Source organism: Papio anubis, unplaced genomic scaffold (assembly GCF_008728515.1).
Source record: "Papio anubis isolate 15944 unplaced genomic scaffold, Panubis1.0 scaffold59, whole genome shotgun sequence".
NCBI lineage: Eukaryota > Metazoa > Chordata > Mammalia > Primates > Cercopithecidae > Papio > Papio anubis.
The window spans coordinates 246,331-259,337 of record NW_022166121.1 but is presented as its reverse complement, the minus strand read 5'-3'; the positions used below and the strand labels follow the sequence as shown (position 1 = coordinate 259,337).

Below are 13,007 nucleotides of genomic sequence, written 5' to 3'. Positions count from 1 at the left end.
CCTGGCTAACACGGTGAAACCCCGTCTCTACTAAAAAGTACAAAAAACTAGCCGGGCGAGGTGGCGAGCGCCTGTAGTCCCAGCTACTCGGGAGGCTGAGCCAGGAGAATGGCGTAAACCCGGGAGGCGGAGCTTGCAGTGAGCAGAGATCCGGCCACTGCACTCCAGCCTGGGTGACAGAGCGAGACTCCGTCTCAAAAAAAAAAAAAAAAAATATTTTCCTAGGTTAAGTTAGCCCTATTTCATCAAGGTGTATTATAATTTTAATATTTTCCTAGGTTAAGTTTGCATATATACATATTTTTGGTTTTTGTTTTGTTTTTTTTTTTTTTTTGAGATGGCCTCTCACTCTGTTGCCCAGGCTGGAGTGCAGTGGTGCAGTCTCGGCTCGCTGCAACCTCTGCCTCTTGGGTTTAAGCGATTCTTGTGCCTCAGCCTCCGAAATAGCTGGGATTACGGGTACAGGTGTGTGCTACCACACCTGGCTAATTTTTGTATTTTTAGTAGAGATGGGGTATCACCATTTTGGCCAGGCATGTTTCTAATTCCTGACCTCAAGTGATTCGCCTAACTCGGCTTCCCAAAGTGTTGGGATTACAGGCGTGAGCCTCTGCACTGGGCTGAGTTTGCTAATATTTTATTTATCATTTTTGCATGTAATTCACAAGTGGGATTGGCTTAAAAAGAACAATGCCTTGTTGACCATTCATTCTTTCTAGATTAAAAGAATTATACGTTTCCCGTTTTTCAAAAATTTGGTTTAGGAATTATTCATCATTCTCCTATTAGTTGTATTTGCTGTCTGTATTAAACTAATAGCCTGTAGTAAAGGGCATCCTCTTTTGAACAGTACAAACACCTAAAACCCAATTTCTTTATTTTATTTTATTATTATTATTATTTTTTCTTTTTGAGAAGGAGTCTCACTGTGTCACCCAGGCTAGAGTGCAGGGGGCGATCGTGGCTCACTGCAACCTCTGCCTCCGAGGTTCAAGTGATTCTCCTGCCTCAGCCTCCCAAGTAGCTGGGTTTACAGGTGTGTGCTATCATGCCCGCCTAATTTTTGTATTATTAGTATAGACGGGGTTTCACCATGTTGGCTAGGCTGTTCTTGAACTCCTGACCTCAAGTGATCAACCTGCCTGGGCCTCCCAAAGTGCTGGGATTTCATGCGTGAGCCACTGCTCCCCGCCATCCAGTTCCCTTATGTACAATGATTATTATTTTAGCCTTCTGAATTTTTCTGTTACTGCAGATTCCTCCGTTGTATCTTCCCTCTATTAGATGATTTTTCTTTTTTTTTTTGAGACGGAGTCTTGCTCTGTCGCCCAGGCTGGAGTGCAGTGGCGCTATCTCGGCTCACTGCAAGCTCCACCTCCCAGGTTCACGCCATTCTCCTGCCTCAGCCTCCTGAGTAGCTGGGACTATAGGTGCCCGCCACCTCTCCGGCTAATTTTTTGTATTTTTAGTAGAGATGGGGTTTCACCGTGTTAGCCAGGATGGTTTCGATCTCCTGACCTCGTGATCTGCCCATCTCGGCCTCCCAAAGTGCTGGGATTACAGGCTTGAGCCACTGCGCCGGCCTGTTTTTCTTTAAAAGACCTTCAAGGATTGTTTAATATTTGTCAGTGTCTGTGTTAAATTGTGTCTTTCCTATATTAGATGATTTTTATTTTAAATATCTTTAAGAGCTGGGTGCGGTGGCTCACACCTGTAATCCTAGCACTTTGGGAGGTTGAGGCGGGTGGATCATTTGAAGTCAGGAGTTCGACACCAGCCTGGCCAACATGGTGAAACCCCGTCTCTACTAAAAATATAAAAATTAGACGGGTGTGGTGGTACATGCCTGTAATCCCAGCTACTCAGGAGGCTGAGGCAGGAGAATTGTTTGAACCCGAGAGGCAGAGGTTGCAGTGAGTGAAGATCGCGCTACTGCACTCCAACCTGGGTGACAGAGCCAGACTCCATCTCAAAATAAATAAGTAAATAAATAAATAATAACATATCTTTAAGAATTGTTTGGGCCGGGTGTGGTGGCTCAGACCTGTAATCCCAGCACTTTGGGAGGCCAAGGTGGGCGGATCACGAGGTCAGGAGATTGAGACCATCCTGGCTAACACAGTGAAACCCCAGCTGTACTAAAAATACAAAAAATTAGCCAGGCGTGGTGGTGGGCACCTGTAGTCCCAACTGCTCAGGAGGCTGAGGCAGGAGAATGATGTGAACCTGGAAGGCGGAGCGTGCAGTGAGCAGAGATCACGCCATTGCACTCCACTCTGGGCGACAGAGTGAGACTCCGTCTCAAAAAAAAAAAAAAAAAAAGAAACATGGGAGACCTGGACTTATGATTGGCACCTATGTGGGGACTGTCTTGTGGAATTGAGCCTGTAACCTGTGGGATCTAATGCTAACTCCAGGTAGATAATGTCAGAACTGAATTAGCTGGTGTTAGAGAATTGGTAAGCATAGGAAAAACCCACAAATTTGGTGACTGCAAGTGAACTATGGAGTGTTGTGAGGGTATATAAGAGGCGTAAACAGTTTTTTTTTTCTCTGTACACTCTTGTTTTTCTTTTTCTTTCTTTCTTTTTTTTTTTTTTTTGAGAGAAGTCTCGCTCTTTTCTCCCCAGGTTTGAGTGCAGTGACTTTATCTCAGCTCACTGCAACCTCCACCTCCCGGGTTCAAACGATTCTTCTGCCTCTGCCCCCCAAGTAGCTGGGATTAAGGTACCTGCCACCATGCCTGGCTAATTTCTGTTTTTTTTAGTAGAGCAGGGTTTCACAGTGTTGGCCAGGCTGGTCTCGAACTCCTGACCTCAGATGATCTGCCTGCTTCGGCCTCCCAAAGTGCTGGGATTACAGGCATGAGCCACCGTGCCTGGTCAATGTACTCTCTGTTTTTCTTTGGTGCATGTAGTCTCTCTTTTCTGTTTTTCATAAGCTTTGTGTTATTTTCTTCTTCGTGTTTTTCTCTTCATTGTAGTTCCTTCTGTTACTTACTCTGTGAAGCCTTTCTTGATTTCTCCTCTTCATCACTTCTTTCTGAAGAGCTGGACTATTTCTGTCTCTAATATAGCTTATTATAAATTAACATTATGCATATAGTTCCCTTAACTACATCTTGGCTATAATACCAGAACTTTCCTGTTATTTTTCATTGTAAGAACAGTCTCATTTTTGGTAATTAAGACTTAGTCTTATGCATTTTAAAAACTTCATGTAAAATTCATTCTTCTTGCAGGGATTATGATGGGTGAGGGTGTCTGACTCTTCACATATTCTTTCTTTTTCATGTCTTGGGGCAGAGAGTGAAAAAAGGCAGACATATAATTAGGCTGGGTGAAGTCGTCTTTTAGGTTGTGGCTTCCTCTCTAACACGGAGTGTTCATCATGCCTTATTGTGAGTCATTTAAATTTTGTTTCATTGCCATGTGTAGATTCTTCCTGGTTCAGTCTGTTGGCAGCTCACTGGCGACTCTCTGAACTTAGAATATGTAGTAATAATTAGCATATTTTGTGCTTAATTTAAGCCTGAGGTAAAATTGGGACTACAGGAAATTTTCATTCAATGTCCTGTGAAATTTATTTTAAAGTCAGCATCTCACAGGAAAATAATCAGTCTTCTAGAAGAGAGTATTATGTCATGTAGATATTATAGAGCACCTTTGAGTGCACAGGTTTCATATTTGTAATGTTAAATCTCTATTTTAAAGTAATACAACCTTTAGGGACCTTCATCCTAGCATATCCATATTCTAGAACCACTTCAGATGTCCTATTTAAATGTAAATTAATTTAAATGTACATTAATGAAACTTAAATAAAATTAAAAATTCAGTTCCTGAGTCTCAGTAGCCACATTTGAAGTAGTTAATTAGCCACCTGTGGCTAGTGGCTACTATATTGGATAGCACAGGCATTTTGATCATTGAAGTAAGTGCTTCTCTCGTGGATAGAGTTAAGAAATCTTGGCCGGGCGCGGTGGCTCAAGCCTGTAATCCCAGCACTTTGGGAGGCCGAGACGGGTGGACCACGAGGTCAGGAGATCGAGACCATCCTGGCTAACACGGTGAAACCCCGTCTCTACTAAAAAAAAAAAAAAAAAACAAAAAACTAGCCGGGCGAGGTGCTGGGCGCCTATAGTCCCAGCTACTCGGGAGGCTGAGGCAGGAGAATGGCGTGAACCTGGGAGGCGGAGCTTGCAGTGAGCTGAGATCCGGCCACTGCACTCCAGCCTGGGTGACAGAGCCAGACCCCGTCTCAAAAAAAAAAAAAAAAAGAAATCTTTCTTACCATAGGGAAGTCAGATACATGGAGTCAATCATGTACACCAACTAGGTACTCTATTTCACAGGGGTTTTTTTTTCTTGCCCATGTGAGGGAAGTTTGTGAAAGGGAGAAAAGTTGCCACACACCTGTACAAGATACTGCTTTCAAATTCACCTGGTATTTAGCTCTTCGAAAGTGTCAGACAACTAGTAGTGCAAACGTAGGTTTTGCAGCAGGATTAAGACTTCAAATATTTCCACCCACCAGAGACAGACCACCTTGTTCATCCTTCCTGTTTCCTTTTCTACTGTTCCCTCTTCAGTTGACACAACTTCAGTTGACAGGGTAAGACTTGGGATAAGCTGAAAAGCAAATGTTTGAGTATATGTGTTGGTGTGTGTGTATAGATTTTGAGAGAAGTGGCTTAACTCCTAGAATAATAAATTTATATTATTTTTTCTACCAAGCCCTTAGATATCATCTAATTGAATGCCTGCCCACATTTTACATATAAGTAAACTGAGGATGGAGAAAGTGATTGCCTAAGATCATATAGCTAATGGTAGATCTGGGACTAAAACCTTTGTTCCATGATGCCAACACCAATGGTTTTTCTCCTGAATCATTTACCTTTCCCATTTTAATTCAAAATTCAATACTATTTGTTGTTACACATACAATGGCAAGAGTTTAGAGGTATGAATAATTAATTATTGTAATGAATTTCTCATTTAAAGAAATGTTGCTTTTATGTATTTTAAGGAATTTGGTAATTGCAATTTTTATAGATTGAAGAAGAAGAGAGGAAAAAAATAGAAGATATGAAAGAAAATGAACGGATAAAAGCCACTAAAGAATTGGAAGCCTGGAAAGAATGTCAAAGAAAAGCTGAAGAGCAAAAAAAAATTCAGAAGGAACAGAAATTATGTCAAAAAGAAAAGCAAATTAAAGAAGAAAGAAAACAATTAAAATATAAGACTAGTACTAGAAATTCGGCATCGAGAAATCTTGCTCCAAAAGGTAAAATGATTAAGACTTTCTTGAGTAGTGAGTCCTGTTGGTGACATATATATGACACTTTTCTTTTTTTGTAAATATATTCACAGCATTAGGTTACTATTTTGGCATATTGAGAATAAGCAATTCAGTACAAAGACTAAAGTAAAAGACATTTCTTCTTTCGGGGTAATGAAGTTTTCTTTTTGTTTTGTTTTGTTTTTTGAGATGGAGTCTTGCTCTGCTGCCCAGGCTGGAGTGCAGTGGCACGATCTCGGCTCACTGCAAGCTCCACCTCCCGGGTTCACGCCATTCTCCTGCCTCAGCCTCCCGAGTAGGTGGGACTACAGGCGCCCGCCAACACACCCGGCTAATTTTTTGTATTTTTAGTAGAGACAGGGTTTCACTGTGTTCGCCAGGATGATCTCGATCTCCTGACCTCGTGATCAGCCCACCTTGGCCTCCCAAAGTGCTGGAATTACAGACGTGAGCCACCGCGCCCGGCCGGTAATGAAGTTTTCTAATAAAATGAGCAAGGAGGCGCCTGTAGTCCCAGCTACTCGGGAGGCTGAGGCAGGAGAATGGCGTGAACCTGGGAGGCGGAGGTTGCAGTGAGATCGTGCCACTGCACTCCAGCCTGGGCAACAGAGCCAGACTCCTCCCTCTTAAAAAAAAAAAAGAATGAGCAAGGATTCATTCAAGGATTCAAAAAGAAGAGTGTCTTCTTTGCTTGTGTGCTTTCTTTTGAAATTTACAGAGATGTTGTTAAATAAGTGCTTAACTCAGGCTCAGGCCCAAAAAGACTTGGAGTGGACTAACAGTGTCAGAAGCATTCATTTATTCCATCGGAGATAAGAAACTAGGAATTTCATTAAAAGACCTTTTCCTCACATCACTTAGGAAAATGAGTACTATAAGCAAACTTACTCTACAGCAAATAAAGGTTGCTTCTAGCTTTTAATCTTGATGTGTTCAAAAATAGATAAATTAATGTAATTTTTTTTCTTTTTTCTTTCTTTTTTTTTTTTTTTTTTTGAGATAAGGTCTGGCTCTGTCACCCAGGCTGGAGTGCAGTGGCGCGATCTCAGCTCACTCTAACCTCTGCCTCCCCAGCTCAAGCCATCCTCCCTTAGCCTCCCAAGTAGCTGGGACTACAGGCCATGTGCCTCAATGTCCAGCTAATTTTTTTTGTACTTTTTGTAGAGATGAGGTTTTGCCATGTTGCCCAGGCTGGTCTTGAACTCGTGAACTCAAGCAATCTGCCTGCCTTGGCCTCCCAAAGTGCTGGGATTGTAGGCATGAGCCACCATGTCCGGCTGATACAAATATTCTGTTTTGTGTGTGTGTGTGTGTGTGTGTGTGTGTGTGTGTGTGTGTGTGTGTGTTTGAAATTATTATTTCAGTAGTTTTGGGGGAACAGGTGATGTTTGGTTACATGTATAAGTTCTTTAGTGGTGATTTCTGAGATTTTGGTAGACCCATCAACCAAGCAGTGTACACTGCACTCAATGTGTAGTCTTTTATCCCTCACCCCTGCACCCTTCACCCCAAGTCCCCAGGCCCATGTCATTCTTATGCCTTGGCATCCTCATAGCTTAGCTCCCATTTATGAGTGAGAACATGGGCCGGGAGCAGTGGCTCACACCTATAATCCCAGCACTTTGGGAGGCCAAGGCGGGCAGATCACCTGAGGTTGGAAGTTTGAGACCAGTCTGACTAATATGGAGAAACCCCATCTTTACTAAAATTACGAAATTAACCGGGTGTGGTGGCACATACGTGTAATCCCAACTACTCAAGAGGCTGAGGCAGGAGAATTGCTTGAACCTGGAAGGCGGAGGTTGTGGTGAGCTGAGATTGTGCCATTGCATTCCAGCCTGGACAACAAAAGCAAAAACTCCGTCTCAAAAAAAAAAAAACCAAAAAACGCGAGAACATACGGTATTTGGTTTTCCATTCCTGAGTTACTTCATATAGAATAATCATCTCCAACTCCATCCAGGTTGCCGAGAATGCCATTATTTTATTTTATTCCTTTTTATGACTGAGTAGTATTCCATGATTTTATATATATATACACACACCATATTTTCTTTACTCTTTAGTTGATGGGCATTTAGGCTAGTTATATATTTTTGCAATTGCAATTGTGCTGCTATAAACATAAGTGTGCAAGTGTCTAATGACTTCTTTTTCTCTAGGTAGATACCCAGTAGTGGGATTGCTGGATCAAATGGCAGTTCTACTTTTAGTTCTTTAAGGAATCTCCACACTGTCTTCCATAGTAGTTGTGCTAGTTTACATTCCCACCAGCAGTGTAAAAGTGTACCTTTTCACCTCATCTACACCAACCTCTGTTATTTTTTCATTTTTAAATTATGGTCATTCTTAACAGTATCTCATTGTGGTTTTGATTTGTATTTCCCTAATAATTAGTGATGTTATTAGGGAAACATATGAAAAAATGTTTTTTTCATATGTTTGTTGGACATTTGTTTCTTTGTTTATTTATTTATTTTGAGACAGAATTTCGCTCTTGTTGCCTAGGCTGGAGTGCAATGGCACGATCTTGGCTCACCGCAATCTCTGCCTCCCAGATTCAAGTGATTCTCCTGCTTCAGCCTCCCGGGTAGCTAGGATTACAGACATGTACCACCATGCCTGGCCAATTTAGAGATGGGGTTTCTCCATGTTGGTCAGGCTGGTCTCGAACTCCCGACCTCAGGTGATCTGCCTGCCTCAGCCTCCCAGAGTGATGAGATTACAGGCGTGAGCCACTGCACCTGGCTGGACATTTGTATATCTTCTTTTGAGAATTGTTAATTCATGTCCTTAGCCCACTTTTTGATGGGATTGTTTGTTTTGTTCTTACTGATTTATTTGAGTTCCCTGTAGACTGTGGATATTAGTCCTTTGTCAGATGCATAGTTTGCGAAGATTTTCTACCTCTCTGTGGGTTGTCTATTTACTGTGCTGATTATTTCTTTTGCTGTGCAGAAGCTTTTTAGTTTAATTAAGTCCCATCTATTTATCTTTGTTTTTGTTGCATTTGCTTTTGCATTCTTCGCCATCAAGTCTTTGTCTAAGCCAGTGTTAGATGGGTTTTTCCAGTGTTGTCTTCTAGAATTTTTATTGTTTCAGATCTTAGACTTAAGTCTTTGATCCATCTTGAGTTAATTTTTGTGTTAGGGGAGAGATGAGGATCCAGTTTCATACCCCTACATGTGGTTTGCCAATTATCCCAGCACTATTTGTTGAATAGGTTGTCCTTTCCCCACTTTATGGTTTTGTTTGCTTTGTCAGATTGGCTGGCTGTATTTGGCTTTACGTCTGGATTCTCTATTCTGTTCCACTGGCCTATGTGCCTGTTTTTATACCAGTACTATACTGTTTTGGTAATTATGGCCTTGTAGTATAGTTTGCAGTCAGGTAATGTGATCCCTTCAGATTTGTTATTTTTGCTTAGTCTTGCTTTGGCTATGTGGGCTCTTTTTTTGTTCTACATGAATTTTAGGATTGTTTTTTCTAGTTCTGTGAAGAATGATCATGATATTTTGATGGGGATTGCGTTGAATTTGTAGATTGCTTTTGGCAGTATGGTCATTTTCACGATATTGATTCTACCCATCTATGAGCATGGGATGTGCTTCCATTTGTTTGTGTCATCCACAATCTCTTTCAGCAGTGTTTTATAGTTTTCCTTGTGAGATCTTTCACCTCTTTAGTTAGGTATATTCCTACATTTTTTGTTTTTTTGTTTTGTTTTGTTTTGGGGTTTTTTTTGCAGCTGTTGTAAAAGGGGTCAAGTTCTTGATGTGATTCTCAGCCTGGCTCTTGTTGGTGTATAGTAGTGCTACTGATTTGTTTACATTGATTTTGTATCCTGAAACTTTACTTGAATTCATGTATCAGATCTAGGAGCTTTTTGGATGAGTCTTTAGGGTTTTCTAGGTATGCGATCATATCATTGGCGAACAGTGACAACTTGACTTCCTCCTTACTGATTTAGATGCTCTTCATTTCTTTCTCTTGTCTGATCGCTCTGGCTAGGGCTTCCAGTAATATGTTAAATAGAGTTGGTGAAAGTGGACATCCTTGTCTTGTTTCAGTTCTCAGGGGAAACGCTTTCAACTTTTCACTGTTCATTATAATATTGGCTGTGGGTTTGTCAAAGATGGCTTTTATTACCTTAAGGTATATCCCTTCTATGCCCATTTTGCTGAGGGTTTTAGTCATAAAGGGATGCTGGATTTTGTCAAATGCTTTTTGTGTGTGTGAGACACAGTCTCATTCTGTTCCTTAGGCTGGAGTGCAGTGGTATGATCTCGGCTCACTGCAACCTCTGCCTCCCAAATTCAAACGATTCTCCTGCCTCAACCTCCCCGATATCTGGGATTACTGGTGTGCACCACCACACCTAGCTAATTTTTTGTATTTTTTAGTAGAGACGGGGTTTTGCCATGTTGGCCAAGCTGGCCTCAAACTCCTGACCTCAAATGATTCGCCTGCCTCGGCTTCCCAAAATGCTGGGATTACAGGTGTGAGCCACCACGCCCAGCCTCAAATGCTTTTTCTGCATTTATTGAGATTATCATAAGATTTTTGTTTTGACTTCTGCTTACGTGGTGTATTATATTTATTGATTTGTGTATGTTAAACCAGCTTTGCATCCCTGGTATGAAACCCACTTAACCATGGTGTATTACCTTTTTGATATGCTGTTGCATTTGGTTAGCTAGTATTTGGTTGAGGAGTGTTACATCTGTGTTCATCAGGGATATTTGGTCTGTAGTTTTCTTTTTTTTATTATGTCCTTTCCTGGTTTTGGTATTAGGGTAGTACGGGTTTTATGGAGTGATTTAGGAGGATTTCCTCCTTATCTTTTGGAATAGTTTTAGTAGGATTGGTACCAGTTCTCTTTGAATGTCTGTTAGAATTCAGCTCTTGGGCCGGGAGTGTGGCTCATACCTGTAATTCCAGCACTTTGGGAGGCCAAGGCAGGCGATCACCTGAGGTCAGGAGTTCGAGACCAGCCTGCCCAACATGGTGAAGCCTCATCTAACTAAAAATACAAAAATTAGCAGTGTATGGTGGCGCATGCCTATGACCCCATCTACTCGGGAAGCTGAGGCAGGAGAATCGCTTGAACCTGGAGGTGGAGGTTGCAGTGAGCTGAGATCTCACCACTGCATTCCAGCCTGGGGGCAACAGAGCAAGACCCTGTTTTAAAAAAAAAAAAAAAAAAAAAATTTCAGCTATGAATCCATCTGGTCCTGGACTTCTTTTAGTTGGCAATTTTTAAATTACTGTTTCAATCTCCCTACTTGTTATTGGTCTATTCAGAATTTCTATTTCTTCCTGGCTTAATCTGGGAGGATTAATTCCTTTTAGGTTTAGGAATTTATCCATCTCCTCTAGGTTTTCTAGTTAGTGCGCATAAAGGTATTCATAATAGCCTTGAATGATTTTTTATATCTCTGTGGTATTGGTTGTAATTTCTCTCATTTCATTTCTAATGGAGCTTATTTGGATATTCTTCTTTTCTGGGTTAATCTTACTAATGGTCTATCAATTTTGTTTGTCTTTTCAAAGAACCAGCTTTTTGTTTAATTTTTCTTTTGTATTTTTTTCTTTCAGTTTCATTTAGTTCTGCTCTGATCTTTGTTATTTCTTTTCTTGTGCTGGGTTTGGGTTTGATGTGTTCTTGTTTTTCTAGTTTCTTGAGGTGTGAACCTAGATTGTCTGTTCATGCTCTTTCGGACTTTTTGATGTAGGCATTTAGTGCTATGAACTTTCCTCTTAGCACTGCTTTTGCTGTACCCCAGAGGTTTTGATTGGTTGTATCACTCTTATCGTTCAGTTCAAAGAATTTTTAAATTTCCATCTTGATTTCATTGTTGACCCAAAGATCATTCAGAGGAAGGTTATGTAATTTCCATATATTTGTATAGTTTTGGGCGTTCGTTTTGAAGTCGATATCCAGTTTTATTCCACTGTGGTCTTAGAGAATACTTGATGTAATTTTGATTTTCTTAAATTTATTGAGATGGGTCAGGCACGGTGGCTCACGCCTGTAATCCCAGCACTTTGGGAGGGCTAGGCGGGCAGATCACGAGGTCAAGAGATCGAGACCATCCTGGCTAACATGGTGAAACCCCGTCTCTACTAAAAATACAAAAAATTAGCCAGGTGTGGTGGTGGGCGCCTGTAGTCCCAGCTACTTGGGAGGCTGAGGCAGGAGAATGGCGTGAACCCGGGAGGTGGAGCTTGCAGTGAGCTGAGATCCGGCCACTGCACTCCAGCCTGGGCAACAGTGCAAGACTCCGTCTCAAAAAAAAAAAACCAAAATTTATTGAGATGGCTGGGCACAGTGGCTCACACCTGTAATCCCAGCACTTTGGGAGGCCAAGGCGGGTGGATCACCTGAGGTCAGGAGTTTGAGACCAGCCTGGCCAACATGGTGAAACCTCGTCTTTACTAAAAACACAAAAATTAGGCTAGTGTGGTGGTGGGGGCCTGTAATCCCAGCTACTTGGGAGGGTGAGGCAGGAGAATCACTTGAACCCAAGAGGTGGAGTTTGCTGTGAGTCGAGATCACGCCACTGCATCCCAGCCTGGGCGACACAGTGAGGCTCTGTATCAAAAACAAAAACAAAACAAAAACAAAAACTTACTGAGACTTCTTTTGTGGTCTATCATTTGGTTGGTCTTGGAGAATGTTCCATGTGCTGATGAAAAGAATGCATATTCTGCAGTTGTTGGGTAGAATGTTCTGTAAATGTCTGTTAAGTCCATTTGTTCTAGGATATAGTTTAAATCCATTATTTCTTCACTGACTTTATGTCTTGATTACCTGTCTTGTGCTGTCGGTGGAGTACTGAAGTCTCCCACTATTATTGTGGTGCTATCTCATTTCTTAGGTCTAATAGTAATTGTTTTATAAATTTGAGAAGTCTGGCTGGGCGCAGTGGCTCACGCATGTAATCCCAGCACTTTGGGAGGCCAAGGCAGGTGGATCACAAGGTCAGGAGTTTGAGACAAGCCTGACCAACATGGTGAAACCCCGTCTGTACTAAAAATACAAAAATTAGCCAGGCGTGGTGGCGCATGCCTGTAATCCCAGCTACCCAGGAGGCTGAGGCAGGAGAATTGCTTGAATCTGGAGGTGGAGGTTGCAGTGAGCCAAGATTGTGCCACGGCACTCCAGCCTGGGTGACAGAGCGAGACTCTGTCTCAAAAAAAAAAAAAACAAAAAAGGAAATAAATAAATTTGAGAGTTCCAGTGTTAGGTGCATAAACATTTAGGATTGTGATATTTTCCTGTTGGACTAATCTTTTTATCATTATATAATGTCCTTTTTAATCTTTTTAAACTGTTGTTGCTTTAAAGTCTGCTTTGTTTTGTATAAGAATAGCTACTCCTGGCCAGGCGCATTGGCTCATGCCTATAATCCCAGCACTTTGGGAGGCTGAGGTGGGCGGATCACGAGGTCAGGAGTTGGAAACCAGCCTGGCCAACATGGTGAAACTCTGTCTCAACTAAAAATATAAAAATTAGCCGGGTGTGGTGGTGCGCACCTGTAGTCTCAGCTACTCGGAAGGCTAAGGCAGGATAATCACTTGGACCCGGGAGGCAGAGGTTGCAGTGAGTCAAGACTGTGCCACTGTACTCCAGCCTGGGCAATAGAAAGAGGCTCTGTCTCAAAAAAAGGAGGGGGGGGGGGGAAGAATAGCTACTCCTG

The 13,007-nt window shown here is 41.8% G+C and overlaps 1 protein-coding gene across 1 annotated transcript in view; it reads left to right on the top strand.

Moving 5' to 3' along the window:
• DNAAF4 (dynein axonemal assembly factor 4) overlaps positions 1–13,007 on the top strand; it is a 67,726-nt gene that overhangs the window by 24,787 nt on the left and 29,932 nt on the right. The window contains 1 exon segment of the mRNA XM_009210214.4: positions 5,058–5,289. Coding sequence (XP_009208478.2) covers positions 5,058–5,289 — 232 coding nt within the window.